Genomic DNA, 16,725 nt, shown 5'->3' with positions numbered 1-16,725 from the left:
TCCCTTATTATGACCTATTAGCAATAAACTTAGGGAAACTTGAATAACATATAGCCAATTTTGAAAACTTATTATAATTTGAGATTGATATTTTATTTTATTCAGTTTAAATTCTTGAAATCTAACATAAAACTCCTTTAAAAGCCCTTTGAATATACATAAATAATAGCAATGGAGGTGGGTACTAGTGTTTTTATTATATTTTATTTTTATTTAATTTTATTAAGGTGACAGCTATATTGGAAAAGCTGTTACATGATCTTTAAATGTCACATCTCCACCAAGCAAAATCCACTTCGATTAAAGCAAAGTGTGGACCTCATCACTTCTCCACCAACCCACACATTGCAGCAGCCAAACCTAGTGCTAAAATATTACTCATCAGATCAACTATTTTTAATCCCATAAATATAAATATTAAAACCACAAGTACTGAATCTTCTAATCCTATTATTTCTTCTACAGACCATTTAAATTTTTAACTAAAGAGGATTCGTAATCTGTACATATTAACTATGTTAAACTAGTTTCAGTATAGTGGCACTGATTGGATGTCCTGTATTTTTCATTATGTATAGTTGGAGTGGAGTTGAGTGGAGTGCAAAGACTGTAGATTAAGACCCGAAAACAATAATACTCCTTGGATTTGGAACAAGTGTAAGTAGAGCTGTACACTACAGGTCTACAGCCACGGGGTCATCAAAGCTCATCATGGCATGGGATTCAATGGAAGAAGAAACAAAAACAAAACTAGGAGAAGGGACAGAAGAGCGAAAGTAGCATTGTATGGACTCACAAGTCACAGCATGGGAACCCATCTCCATATATTGACTTTGAATTTGATAGTTTGCTCAATTTTGAAAGCTTCCCATCTCTAGATTCCAATTCTGGGATTGGAAGGATTACCAAATCAAGATGGAAAACTCAAACTATTTCTTGGAATTTGGAAGAGATCTACAGACATTAAGGGCGTTTGTCTATTCTTTTGCATTAAAAAGTGGTAAATAGACCAGGTTTCTTATGTGTGAAGCATTGTTAAAACATATAGAAGGAAAGCAGAAAAAGTAAATAACACATGGTAGGACAAATGTATATATATTTATCATTAAATTAGACAAGTCTCCGGCTTTTCGCATATCTAATAACTTGGTATTTTTTTCCAAAATGCAAAGAACAACATTTTAATAGTCATGAATGAGCAGCTTTATCTGCAGGTACATTTTGTATTAAATTTTTTGAAAGAGAATTCATTATAACTAAACACTAAAGAAAAGACGAGACAGAAGATCAGATGATATTATCAATATCACCATCACCACTTTCATATGCACGTAAGAAACAGATCAGGGAGCAAATTCAAGCCTTGGTTCGAAGCAGAAACCAGTGAAAAGCTGAAGTGGGAATCTCTTTGTGACTGGGCACTTCTGTGACCACTTCCATTGTTTCTGATTCATGTCAAAAATGAGAAGAGCAGGAGCTCCATAGCTCTGAATGTATATGAGATCATCCGTACCACTGCTAGCAAAAACATCATCAAACTCACCAAATCCTTGGAAAAACTTATGTGGCATCCGAGCAATCTCTTGCCACTCCTTCCCAATCAAAACCCAGATGCCGATTCCCTTGATTATGTCCGGTCGATCATGTTTACCAATTCCTCCCACCATTACCAGTTTCTCCTTCAAGTTCATCAAGCGACCACAAGTAAGAGCACAAGGTACTGGGACAAAACTCCTCGCCAACAAACCATGGGAATATCGGGTGGAAAGATTGTACGAAATCAGACCGTGACGGCTTTCCAGTGCAGCACCTCCGGTAGAGTAAATCAAGAAGTACAAAACCCCATCACAGATCACACTCTCGTCCCCAGCTCTCCATCCTGTCAAAACTTCGGTCAAAGAGGTCACCCACATCATTGTTTCAGAATTATATAAATGGATTGAGATATCCCATTGGAAGAAATTTTCAGGGATTTGCTTAGATTTCACAATTGAAATGGTGTAAGCAAGTGACATCCTGTTAGCTGAAATTGCAAGTGCACTGTACTCGCAAGATCTCGAACCAGGAGGCTCCTCGAGCTTCCTCCACCGCCTTGTGATTGGATTGCAGACGCATAACTCGCTTATATCGTTGTTATCCATGGAGCACACCAAACCACACGATGAAGCAATCACCCCATTGGGTGCTCGGACACAGGGGAGTTCGATCCCATACCACTTTCGAAGAATGGGATCATAGGCATAACCAAATGCTTCGTTAGAGCTTGTGAACATATAATACCAAGGCTTTTGCGATAGCACTTGCGAAAAGTTCCATAAAAATCTTTCAGAACTAACAATCTCATTCCATCTTTTGCACACAGAACCTGCTCTGAAGATGCTAGCTATAGGTAGATATGCAAGAATCCTTTCTAACAAGTCATCAGGAAGAATCAAATCCACAGAAACTCCACTAGCTTCTTTATTTCCTTCGTCACTGAGCTCTGAGTATGAATCGAGCTCCCCAATTTCTCTCGACATGTCATCGAGGCAATGGCTAATCCATGACGTCTCTCCCTCCATTATAGAAGATAAGAAAACAAACTAGAAGACCTGAGCAAAAAATGAAACATGATAGTTCAACATGCCAAAAATAAGCATATGACTAGCAAATGCACATCACAATACAAACATCACCTGAGACTATTTAGATCATGAAATGTAAGGTATGGTCCAAAACAAGAAAGAACCTGATGGCATATCAGAATTGAGGAATTAGGACCCAACAATTAAATTCAAATGTTAGAAGAAAATATCATAGTAATCAAATGATTATGAGAAACTCCCCCTCAAACACAACAAAATCAAACAACATTCTACGGCAAACATATAAGAACCTCAAGCTAATAGAGTCCCTTATCCGACAAAGATTAGCCGATAGTATCTACCCCTTTTAAGTGAAAAACATTAAACATATACCGGGTTTGTTTAGATCGACTAGTTACCTTCAACCACATAAAAGATCAACAGTAAGATGAAGTACATTATGAGTTATTTACTTCAATCTTCAGAGACCTCATATAAATGAGCAGTCTTTCCAAAGTAACATATAAATCTCTAATCACTGGTCATGTCTGAAAGAATTATCATAAAGGAATATACCTTGCAATGATTCAACAACCATGACATATAGTATCAAATATAGCAATTAATCAAAGCAGACATGAGATAACATGCAAAGCCAGAAGCAGATGGACTCATTTGTAGCCATTACCAACCAAATACGAAGATCACATGCATCTTCGAAGGATAGAATCAGAAAGAAAAAACACTTTCCCAACAATATGAGGCAGCTAGCAAAATGCAGACTTAAAAATTCTGGACCTTAAAAGGGAAGAAATGCAAACTTGTTTATTACTACAAAGAGCAAGACTGATCAGAACGAGAATAATAAACCTTTATATACCTTAAGAACCCCACAAATTTCACGAAAAGAAGACTGCTTTTTTAACACAAAAACAGCATTGCACTACCTAAAGAAAGAACCCTAAGAGTGATTAGTGAAAAAGAATAATAAAATAATGTTTGGTGGAGAGCGATTAGCGCATGAGTAACAATCTATCAAACATCAAACCCCACAAAACTTAAAATAAAAAAAGCATCAACAAGCTGAACCAATACCAAAGATTGAAGCCCAAACCAGATCAATAGTAAACAAAACCAACCAAAAAAAAAAAAAACAGAGAAAAAGTAACAGAAAATCCATAAGGACACCCATCAAGAACGAACCTCGGTGGAAGGGTTTTCCACTGTCAGTAACCAAATGGGTATGTCTAGATTTGTCAAAAGTCGCCAGATTGAGACCAATGAAGAAGAATCCGAGACAAAATTTATATATATAAAAAATGAATATGAAGAACTTTAAAACTAACCCTTGTTTAAGAAGGCATTAACGAAGCTAAAGGTGAACGAAATGTCCTTCTTGAAAATGGTAGAGAAAAGGCAACGTAGGTGGTTCTAGATTTGGCTCATATTCATGGGTAAGCAACCATTCACAGAGGAAGAGAGAGAGAGAGAGAGAGAGAGAGAGAGAGAGGGAGGCTTTTGTTTCTTTTTCCTTTCGTTTCTTTTTCGATATAACAAAAACGACAGGAAAGAATGAAGTGGGAAGGCGGTCTTTCTATAGGGAAGAGATAGAGAGAGAGAGAGAGAGAGAGAGAGAGAGAGAGGGCGCGTGTATGCGCGTGACTTGTTTTTGTAATTGTCAGGAGATGGATTTTAGTTTTTTTTTTACAAATTTTTTAGTAGGAAGGCTATTATCACTAAAACTTAAAATTCAATTAGATTAAGAATAATTATATGTGCACTAGAATAAATTTGATTGGAGAAACTAGTTAAATAAAGCAATTACAGTTGATATTATGTTTTGGTACAAATATTAATTTTAGATTAATAAACATATAACATCATTATTTAAATAAAAATATATATTACAATTCATTAAGTGTGTAATATATGCATATAGTTATGTCGATACAAATACTGTTTAGCTTAAACATTATGTCAGACCAATTATTTTCAAATTTAGTAGATTACTTCAACATGTATTAATTTATTAAGTATACCACATATTAATACAAAATTAACAACAAAATATAAATTATAGTGATGGATCGAACCGACAAAATATTGATGGAATGATGGTATTGTGTAAAATGGTGTGATTTTTTTTCTTCAGTAGAAGTCTATAGGTGTGCTATGAATTTTATTGAGATGAATAGAATTTTTATTTTTTTAAAACCACAAATAAAATATATTTTTTTAGGTATTTAGGCCACACTCCAAAAATAAATAAATAAACTTATAATGCTGTCTTACTCACCTCTCTTCCTATTTCTGACTTTTTGCCTCTTTATTTTCTCCCATTGTTATATATTATTCCACCACCTTCTTTATTTTCCAATTTACCTACTTTCTTTTCTTTTCTTTGTCTTGGGAATAAGGTATACACTACTTCAACTTTGCTAACCATAAAAAAAGGTTGTCCAAAATACTATGGAAATATGAGATGGCAATAATATAATAAAACTATGTACAGTGATGAAACAATATGCAAATATAATAATACAAAAAAGTATTCACTATGTTTTACAATTTTTATTTATTCATAGGTTTATATTTTTTTTAGACCTTATATTTTATCTCATTATCTGTTTGGATCTTTTATTTTGATTAATTATTTTTTTGGATCTTGTGTTTTATAAAATGGTTTAAATAGGTCCCTAAACCTAATTTTGATGAACAAAAAATTAAGTATAACAACACAGTTCTTAGGCAGAATAACTGTATTTTTGTTCTGAGTTATTAGTTTGATAAATTATTATTTATGATTTTAGTTTAAAAAACTTTAATCAAAATTGAGTTTAGGAGTTTATTTGAACTATTTTAGAAAATACAAAGTCCAAAAAATAATTTATCAAAATACAAAATTCAAACAAATAATAAGACAAAACACATAATCTAAAAAAGAATAAATAGCATAAACCCTTTATTTATTTGGTTAGAATGGAATGGAAATCTTTTACTTCTGTCTTGAGCTTCGAATATTGAACAACAGAGAAGAAAAAGTGGTGGGCCTCGTGTTCCTTTAGTTGGTTAGGGCAGGGGTATTATGGGCCTTTCCTCACCTAATTGAAATTTCATCACATCTTTTTAATTTTTACCCTCAAACTTTTGATAATTTGCAAAATTCCCCTGAAAAAAATTCTTTGCTCCTAATGAGATTATTATATATATTGCTATAGTTATTGCATGCCAAATCATGTTTTAGTTTAGAAAATTATGGTTGTGCTGAGTCACAATCTTTGTACGTAACTAGCTTGATAATTTTTATTTTGTTTTAAATATATGTATATTTCTTTATATAGTTTATATATATATACAAGAGATATATAGTGGCTTAGGTGAGTTGTCCCAAGAAATAATCACGTATATAATTAAATCATATATTACTTGTAATTGCTCTCAAAATATTTATATATGTATACATGTGTAGGGAATCGATCAAAAAAATAGAAGGAAACAAAAGAGAATGCATGAGAAAATATATGAAACATTTACCAAAATGATCTTTTAGATCTTAGTTTTTGTCCGATGAATTATATCTTACGTAAACAAATATCATGAATAAGACAACAATCAAATCAACGTTTAATTAATATGTAAATTATTTAAAAGTGAGTGGACACAAATATCCCGTGCATTAATGTTCATCAAAAAGAAGGAAGAAAAAAAATCAGGGGCTTAAAAGTGTCTATTTTGGAAGGTAATGAACTTTTTCATAGCTTTAATAGCATGACAAATAATACATTAATTTTTTTTCCCTTCTTAATCAATTTTCTCTTTCTGATTTCTTTATTCGTTACTTATTTCATTTAATATACACTACAAGAAACTAGTTCTTTGCCGGCGCAATTATTCCGAATTGCGCCGGCAAAAATCACTTTCACCGGCGTAATTCACGAATTGCGCCGGCAAACATCAAATCATTTGCCGGAGCAAATTAACGCCGGTAAAGATGACTTTTGCCGGCGCAAGTCAGGGTTGCGCCGGCAAAAGTAATGCCAGATTTTTCAAAATAAAACATACAAACTTTTGCCGGCGCATTTCACCTAACGCGCCGGCAAAAGTCACCGTGTTTTTAAATTTCCACACGTTTGAAATAAAGTAGGTGGGCTTACTTTTGCCGGCGCGTTTTGTTGCGCCGGCAAAAGTGAAAAAACGCGCCGGCAAAAATCGAGATAATTAAAACGACGTCGTTTTACTTTAGGGTTTACTTAAATACTTTTGCCGGCGCAGTTTTAGACTTTGCCGGCGCAACGAAACGCGCCGGCAAAAGTCTTAACGATATATCACAGCCGCAGCCTCCTTCTTCCCCATTTCAGTTCTGTGTTTGTTAAAGCTCTCTCTCTCTCTCTCTCTCCTCCTCCTCTGTGATAGTCTCCGACCACCGGTGTCCCATAATCCCACGCCGTGGCTCAAGTTATATATTGAAGCATCTCTCAAGGTTAGTAAAATGAGAAATTTTTTAACATTTTTGGATTTTTTTCTCAATATTATGTTTTGTAATTGTATTTTTTTTTGTTATTCTCTCCCTATGAACAGGTGTGTTGTAACTCTCTCGGTGAAACAAGTGCAAATGTTAGTTTATATATATATTTATATATGTTTATATATATTTCGGTTTATATATATATTTATATCTGAATATATATATGTATATATTTATATATATTAGTTATATCCGAATATATATATGTATATATTTATATATATTAGTTTATATATATGTATATATTTATATATATTAGTTATATCCGAATATATATATGTATATATTTATATATATTAGTTATATCTGAATATATATACTTAAATTTGTTTTTTTTTTATATATCTGTATATATGTTTGTATATGGATATATGTGTATGTATTTCTGTAAATGGGTGTGTATATATGTTTATTTAATGTTAATTTTTTTTAGAAATTGATTAATATAAATGTATGTGTGTGATATTTGTTATTATAATTATATTTTTCTGTTTAAAAAATAAATAAATGTGTAGTTTTAAAAAAATGATATTAATAATGAAAAAGAAAATATAATTTTAGTATTTATTAAAAAAATTTTGATTTGAGAATGTATATTTTTTTAATTTTAATGCTTAATATGTATATTAAAAAATAGATTAGATTATGTATATTAAAAAAATATATATTATATTTTTTATATTAAATATTATTTGTTTATAAATATTTACTAAATAAATTGTTTTGATGTTACTGATATAAAAACATTTGATATATGTTATTAATCTTGGTTTATGTTGTGCATGTTATGAGAATGTTCTGTATATTGCTCTGGGACTATTCTGGTTATATATGTGTTTAATTTGTAGGTTTTTCAATTTTTGGGATAGTTTGAAATATAGTCGTTATGCTACCCAATTTTTGTTGGAGTTAGTAAAATTAATAAAAGTTTAATAATTAATTAAATAAAAATTTAAGTATAATTAAAAATTCATCAAAAAAATAATTTTTAACTATAATTTAAATAAAATAAAATTACCAATCATAATAATTAATAATTAATAATTAATTTTAACATTAATATTAGATGTTTTGTAATTGAAAAAGTTAAAAATATAAATAATTTAATAAAATATAAATATAATAAAATTATTATTGATTAAGTAAATAATCCAATACAAATTAAAGAATTTAATAAAAAATTACAAAATGGAGATTAATGTATAATTAAATTAATTTTAAATTAAAAGTAATAAATAAGTAAATGTTAAAGTAGACTAGTCAACGGACACGTGGCAGTACATGATTGATAAAATTTGTTATTATTCTTAAAATATTTTTTAATTTAACAAAAAAATAAAATTTACATTTTTTTTAAAAAAATTCAAATTTTTTTTCAACTTAAGATTAAGTATGAAAAATACATTTTTTTTAAATTTAATTTTATATTGTTAATATCCTCAAATTTTTTAATTTATTATTATTATTATTATTATTATTATTATTATTATTATTCTTATTAAAATCTTCCTATTTATCATTTTGTCTACTTGTTTTCAATTAAAGATTAAGTAATTTTGTTTAAAATCTAAGCAATAATTTAAGATTAAATATTTTTTTTACTTAATCCTAAATAATTGATTAAAAGCAGCAAATTTGATTTTTTTTTTTGTAAAAAATGAAAAAAAAATTATTTTTTGTTACCTTTAAATTGGAAAACAATAAATTGGATTTTTAAAAAAAAAAATAAGAAAAATATAAAATGTTTTTTTTTTTATGAAAAATTATTTAAAATAATAATAATAATAATGTGTACCAATCATGTGGTGTCACGTGTCATTTAAGTGTTAGTAAGTTGTAAGTTTGAGTAATTTAGCCGGAAATATCTCTATAAATAATTATTTTTGCCAGAGATAGGATATTATTATCAGTTAGTGATAATTAGGGAGAAACAGTCATGAAATACTTTGACTATCATTTCCCTTATTTTAAGACAATTATTAATATTTTCTTAATTATTTCGCTTAAAGATGGCGAGCGACAGGAGCTGGATGAGTGCGAGGAATCGTTGGTCTCTGGAGTATAGAAATGGTGTTAAGGAGTTCTTCGATATTTCAAATGATATACCAATATTGCAAGAAGTTAATTCTTCTTCATTTCAGTTGTGGGTAGAACTTCCAATTTTTGATAATCTTCAGTATGATCGGGTTGATGTCAATGCCACTGAAGTGCACAACGTTGATGATTTGGTTGGCGAAGGTTCAGATGAATTTGTTGTCGATGATGACGTTCAATTTGAAGACGACACGTTGGCCGAGTATGAAGACGATGAGGATGACGATAATGCTCTAGTTGATAGTGATAGTGATAGTGATGTTCATAATGATGTTGTAGTTAGTGATGATGAGGACAGTGATATGTAATTTAAACAAGTGTATGTAACTTTTTATTTAATTCAATGAAAAGTTTATTTATTATCATTAATTAATGATAGTATCAGATATAGGTACACACGCACCTATTGGATGCTTTGGGGATAGTCAATGTATTCATGTACTGGTACTCATTTTTTCAATATATTTGATGAAATATGTTGAAAAAATGGGTAGTCGCACATGTCTGCTTACTATCTCCAAGGGATCTATTAGGTCGGAATAGGGTAGGTTGGGAAAGACAATAAGTAATAAAATGTTAATTCAATAACAAAAAATAATAGTGATGCACCTAGTGGATGCCTTGGGGATAGACAATGTATTCATGTACTGCTACTCATTTTTTCAAAATGTTTGATGAAATATTTTGAAAAAGTGTGTAGTCGCACATGTCTGCTTACTATCTCCAAGGGATCTACTAGGTCGGAATAGGGTAGGTTGGGAAAGACAATAAGTAATAAAATGTTAATTCAATAACAAAAAATAATAGTGATGCACCTAGTGGATGTCTTGGGGATAGACAATGTATTCATGTACTGCTCCTCATTTTTTTAAAATGTTTGATAAACATTTTAAAAAACTGAGGAGAAGTACATGACTCCTTACTATCTCCAAGGGATCCACTAGGTCGGAATAGGGTAGGTTTGGAAATACCATAATGAATAAATGTTAATTTTATAACAAAAAACAACAGACATACATAATTTGAATTAGTTAATTAATGAATATTTTAATGTAGAATGGCCGAAACAAGTAATGACACAGGTGGTGGCTCCAAGAGAGGCAGGGGAGCTTATTACGGTGCCAATATCGAGAAGGAGCTGGCCATCAAAAAAGTTACTCATTTGAAAGTAGAGTTTGATAAAGAAACTGGAAAAGCTATTCAAAAGTACGGCAAGTGGTTCAACAATTCTATGGCTCGTTATTTGCGTAGCACCGTACCCCCAACTACACTAGCTTGGGAACAAGTAAAACCAGCTGATATCGAAGTTATTCGAAAGAGACTATTTGTAAGCATTCTTTAAACCTTTAATAACTCATTATTAAATATTTTGTCTATCTTCATAATATTTTAACAAATTCCAATTTTAATTGTGATTTTAGGAAAAATTCATTTATCCAGAAGACAATCCAGTAATCAACGATGCCATGGTAAGACAAATGCAAAAACATCTGACTGATTGGCGCCACACGATGAAGAAACACTGGGTAGATGTTGGAGGAGAGGTGGACAATGAGAGAGCGAAGTCAAAACCTTTTGTGTCGATCACTTCTTCTGATTGGGCAGTTCTGTGTGATTTTTGGGCTTCTGATTCTCACCAGGTATGCCGTACATTTTACATTAATTTTTAATTATAAAATTACAATTTAGATTAATGAGTACTGTTTTCTTTTTGAAGCGTATATCGAAGAAAAATAAAGAAGCTCGAGCTAAAATGACCATACCAGGAGGACACGGTTCCAAATCCATCGTTGCCCATGTTTATGATCACGTAAATTATAATAACTTATATCCTTACATTTACGAAAATATTATAAATGTCACAATGTTTAAATAATTTGTTTTTTTAGATGGACCCATCTACTGGCCAGCTCCCGAGCATGATCGACACATTCGAGCACCTGCACAAGAATAAGGATAAGTGGATTAGTGATGCAGCGGCGACAAAACATGTAAGTTGCATAACCTTAACTAATTTATGATCATTTAACTTTAAAAAAGTTTAGTAAATAATTAATAAATATTAATTATTAATTGGTTGTTGTCAATTAGTAATTATTTATTAATTATTAATTAAATTTTTAACAATGAAATCTTTATAATCTATGTGCCAATATTTTTATGATCAATGATTGTGGACTAAGATAAAAAAAGAATGTAACTAATGTTGTCCCCGTATCAGGGAGCTTGCGGGCTAAAGTAAATTTGGTCATGAAAATTCATATCTGAATGAAAAACATGCAAATGTAGTTGATGTATATGCTTGGAGACGTAAATTCCCCATTAATGGAATTAACTGCACCTACCGTATATATCAACAACATTTTCATGACCAAATTTACTTTAGCCCACTTGCTCCCTGATACGGGAACAAAATTAATTACATTCTTTTTCAATCACTGGTCTGCAGTCATTAATGATAGAATGTTGGCAGATAGATAATAAAGTTATATTTTATATGTTGTTATATTAAAAATTTATAAGTTAGGTTTTCAAATAATGTTATATTGGAATTCGAAATACGTGCTTTTTATTGTGCAGAATGAGATGACCGAACGTCGAGCATCGCAGAGTACGGCCCCTGCATCATCTGCTGCTTCTTGTGTCGGCGATAATGTCGACGGTCATTTCCCACCTGATATGGATATTATCACGGATGTCCTTGGACCCCGCTCGCGTTATAAGAAAGGGTTTGGGGGGTTGCCTAGGTTGAAGGCAATTGGCGCAAAGAGGGCAGCATCTTCGTCAACTTTTCAAATGTCCGGGCAATTGCCACCTGAAGTGGACACCATTTTGCAGCAAAATCAGGACATTATGCTAGAAAATCAGAACCTAAAGAAGCATACGACTAAACTTGAGAGTCGTCAACGGCGTCAAGATCTCCTGCTCAGTGCTTTGTTGAAGCAGGTTGGTCAATTGGCTCCTGGTTTTACTGTTGACTTTACCAGACCAGGATTCGGACGAGGACGATGATGCTGACGGGGGCGGGAATGATGAGGCGGCCAGTACTCATTTGTAGAATTTTTTTTCTATTTATTTAAAATTTAATTTATGAGACATTTATTTTACTAAATTACTTTTATATTTTCATGTTTGGTGGAGACAATAAATATTAATAGTTGTAATTTTTTGTTTATTTATTTATAAAATTTTAATTTTAATTTTATTTCTAATTAAATAATATTACTAAAAAATTAAATAATTATTAATATATTAAAATTGAAAATTATTAATTAATATTAATATATTGAAAATAATATTAATAATTTAATAAAAATTATTATTTTAAAAATACTTTTATCGGCGCAAAATTACGTCGGCCAAAATTTTCAATCTTACCTTCACATATACACTTTTACCGGCGCAAAAATGCGCCACTAAAAAATTAACCTATTGCCGGCGCATTATTGCGCCGCTAAAAGTGTTTTCCACAATATCGTGACAGATTTTTTTACCGGCGCATCCATATTTTCACCGGCGTATTTTTTCGTCGCCAAAAAGGCCATTGCCGGCGCATTATATTTGCGTCGGCAAAAGTGACATTAGCGACGGAGATACAATGCGATTCTTTGCCGGCGCAAAATTACGTCGGCAAAAACTCCATGATTTTTGCCGGCGCAAAACCATACTTTTACCGGCGCAATTGCGCCGGCAAAAGTCTCATTTTTTGTAGTGATAATAAAGAAATAAAGAAGAAGATAAAACAAGCGAAGGGACAGAACATATGAACTGAGAGTATATGCAATCCCAATGCTGACCCTCTACAAAAACATGCATTACAAAACATAATGGAACATTTCTTTAACCTTTTGTTCTAATAAATTTAAATGATGCATATGCAATACAAACAAATTATTTGCCTAATTTATTAATGGGTAGAACGTGGAGCCTCATCACCCCAAAATGAATCGACCAACATTGTGCATGCCGTGAGAAAAATAAATAAAAGAAAAAGAGAAAATATTCTCTTTAAAAAATTAAAAAAAAAAGATAAAGAAATTAATAAAGAGGAACGATGGCTTAATGGGCAAACCAAGGATCCTTAACAGCGTGTTCACGGGGGCACGGGGGCTTCTTAATAATATTGTTGACAACACAAAGTGAATTTTGTATGAATTTAAACTAAATAAATAATTATCTATATGGAAGTGGCAAGACCACTATATAGAATTGTATTTCAAAATTTAACAACTTAAGTTTTGGTTTATAATTAATAATTATTGAAAAAAATTGGTGAGCGTGGGGGATTTTGTCTTATTATATATAATACACGACTTATCAATTATTAGGGTTTGATTTTGTTCACAAAAAGTGGCCAAATAATAGGATGGGATTTTGAAGTTGATCAATGAAGAAAATGGTAGCTATAAACATTGAAAGCGATGTTTGGGTGAAACTATATATACTTGGGTTTTGGTTGGTTCCAGCATTGATTCTAGCTATAACGCTAGCTGCCGTGTTTCAGAGAATATATATTATTGTTTGCAGTACTAGAAAAAGAAACTGGTACTAGCTAGTTTATTAATTATTATCAGCCAAAAAAACAAATAAACAAAAATATTAGAACTTGGATACTTAACTTGTTATTTTACCAAGTCGATTGTTCTTTTACCTGAGGCCATATTGATTCTTTTATTTCCTTTGAGGATAGATCAAAACCATTAATTCTTTCCAAATTCGATAACATTCATAAAATGTTACAACGTTTGTATGTACTTAAACATGAAGTTTATTTGGAGTACACGAGAGTTTTTGAGTTGACTATGCTAAAAAAACAATAATAATAATAATGGGGTACCAGTTAAAAGTAAAAGAACAATATAATAATATATAGGGGAGAAAGTAATAGTAAAAGAAACAGTGAATTAATGGCTCAAAAATAATTATGAGACTCATGAATTAATGCTGGTTTAAGCACAGAATTGTGTGATTGTAAAAGAAAATGGTTTTATTTATAATATATGTAAGTGATATTTGAGGCAAAAACAATTAAGCAGTTCAAAATATTATACTTAAATCACTAAATAATTTTTTTTTGTGTCAAAAGTCAGTAGGTTGTCTAAAGTATTGTGCATAAGTCATTAACTATTTTTTTTTTTATAAAAAGTAGTCTAAAATATTGCACTTAAGTCATTAATTAGTTGGTTTTGTTATAAAAGTCAAATTTTATAATAATTTTATTTTAATTTTAATTAAAAAATAAATGTCTTAAAATATACATTCATGATATCAATATAATAAAAAAAATCTCTTTTAAAAATAATTAATAATTTTAAAATTTATAATATAAAAATAACATTTAATATTAATTAAATTAAAATTTAAAAAATAATACAACTTAAATTGAATTAAAACTTAATTTATTTAAAATTAAATAATTTTTCATTTTATAACTTTTAATTTTAGATAATTTTTCAATGTTAGAATTATATATTTTTATTAATTAATTAAAATTTAGATTAAATGATTGTAAAATATGATTTTTGTAATTAAAAATAAATATGTATCGGTGGATTTTGAGTATCTGAGATGTGTACCAGAAGGTTGTTTACAATTGGTGGTTACAATTTGTGGGGTATGACTATTCTAAAAAAGAGAAAGAATAATATTGTGGGGGTTATTCTTTCAACTGAGTCATACCACAAATTTTGATATAAATCTCTCTTTTTTTTATTTCTTTTTTCATTCTTAGTTAGAAGTGTGGGAGCTTCCACTCCTCCACTACTTGCTCCACAGTCACCATATAATAATAGTAATAATTGATAATAAAATTAGTAATAAATTGTTTCTGTTAACACCCTTTGTCCTCTATTGACTTTACCAAAAAGTAAGTACGGCTATCCTCCAATTACCTCACTCACACATAGATTTAATAAAAAAATAGAAAGGTCAGATCTATTATTGAACAAGTAAAAAAAAAAGAAGTATGATGTCTAAAAAGTGATCTTACTTATGATGCCAGACATAATAATATGTAAACTTGCAATTGGTAGCTATTAAAAGTCTACTTTGGAAATCAAAGGCCATACTAATTATTTGGCACACTAGATTATATAAGTTGCCAATTTTTTAAAATGCTACTTTTTCTTACACGCGTCCCTTGTGAGATTTCTACTCAAAAGTCCAAAACTAAATTGGTGAAAAGTAAACAAATTTATCTAAATACAATATATATAAAGGGGATGGCTATAGTGAGGCATGCATTTTGTCTTAGTTATTTGAAAAAATTATAGTTGAATTTTTTTTATATGACAGTGTATATTATAATTATTTAGGATATTTTATTATTTTTTAAAAAATTTCGAATAATTTACGATACTGAAAATAAAATTCAAAATAGTTTGTTTCAGGCACATCTAAAACAAGCTTCAAAACAACCTATTTCATGTGTTTCACCACTGTAAATTTTTTAGAATTTTCTAAAAATTTGTGGGAGATTCTATATAAATATATTATACACTGTCATATAAAAAAAATTGGATTGTAATCTATCCATGTACCGAAAACACAAAAACATATTGTGTTTTAAACTTGTTTTATATACGCATTAAATAAATTATTTTGAAATTTTTTTCGAAATTGTAAATTATTTATAATTTCTTAAAAATAAGTAGAATATATATTGTAACTGCAATATACATCGACATATTAAAAAAAATTAAATTATAATTTATTGACGAGACTCCAACTAATATGGAGTTTTTTATTTTATATATGTATAAAGTTAGAAAAGTATCACCCTTTTATTTTCTAGCTATTATTGCATATAATTCCTTAACTAGAAATGAAAAAATTATTAAAAGAAAACCTAAAATAACATTGATGTGTTCGGTATTGACGTTAGTGTAGAATACACACGTTTTTAATCTTAATAATTAGCTTTAAAATTTAAAGTTATTATATTATTAATAAATTAGCTACGTAGCTAGCTTGCCTCGCCTATGTTATACGTACATTCACCTAATATAATTAGCACCAAACTATATATGCGTATTCAATACATATATTGGTTTCCCAATCAAGACCTATTTTATGTGAGTATTATTATTTGATATCTTAAAGTATCTAACACAAAGGGATGTAAATGCGGTGGGTTTGCCCCACCTTGATTAGTTTCTTGGAGTGAGGCGGGTCGCCCCGCTCTGGCTTAATCGGGGCGGGGCGGGTCTGCCCCGCCCCATTTGCCTTATTTAACTTTTTTATTTTTAAGAAACATTAAATTATAATTTTAGAATTTTCCCCAAGTTTAAATATTATTTTTTATTAAAATCTTTATATTTTACACTTGGTATCAACTACACCATCAAATATTATATTTTGTTTTTTTATTTTAAAATTTACAAAATAAATACAAGAATAAGGATGAATGATATAAAACATATTTTTCAATATTTATAATTCTTTCTAGTCTGTAAGTGTCCTACTTTGTTTATTCTGTATTTTGGCAATTTCATGACTCATCTGTTAGTTTCTTTGTTCCATCTGTTTTGTGTATCTTGACAG

General features: G+C 30.1%; 1 protein-coding gene across 7 annotated transcripts; it reads right to left on the bottom strand.

The window, feature by feature from the left end:
* Positions 1 to 1,079: 1,079 nt before the first annotated feature.
* Positions 1,080 to 4,130, bottom strand: LOC133796898 (F-box/kelch-repeat protein At3g61590). 7 transcript variants are annotated; one of them, XM_062234596.1, is made up of 4 exons: positions 3,911 to 4,130; positions 3,768 to 3,811; positions 2,676 to 2,728; positions 1,080 to 2,591 (listed from the first exon to the last, which is right to left on the bottom strand). In XM_062234596.1, exon 4 carries the CDS (start codon positions 2,559 to 2,561, stop codon positions 1,344 to 1,346), a length of 1,218 nt encoding a protein of 405 aa, XP_062090580.1. In that variant the 5' UTR covers positions 2,562 to 2,591; positions 2,676 to 2,728; positions 3,768 to 3,811; positions 3,911 to 4,130; the 3' UTR covers positions 1,080 to 1,343. The 7 variants fall into 7 exon arrangements, with proteins under 7 accessions (XP_062090580.1, XP_062090575.1, XP_062090578.1 ...); XM_062234591.1 differs by having other exon boundaries at positions 3,768 to 4,130; XM_062234594.1 differs by having other exon boundaries at positions 1,080 to 2,728.
* Between the last annotated feature and the right edge of the window lie 12,595 nt (positions 4,131 to 16,725).

Source organism: Humulus lupulus, chromosome 8, assembly GCF_963169125.1.
Source record: "Humulus lupulus chromosome 8, drHumLupu1.1, whole genome shotgun sequence".
Lineage (NCBI taxonomy): Eukaryota > Viridiplantae > Streptophyta > Magnoliopsida > Rosales > Cannabaceae > Humulus > Humulus lupulus.
The sequence above is the reverse complement of the archived record's forward strand: the minus strand, read 5'-3'. Positions and strand labels throughout refer to the sequence as shown.

Excerpts from the sequence above, each read along its gene's own strand:
- LOC133796898 (XM_062234590.1), bottom strand. The coding sequence starts at position 2,561 with ATGGAGGGAGAGACGTCATGGATTAGCCATTGCCTCGATGACATGTCG.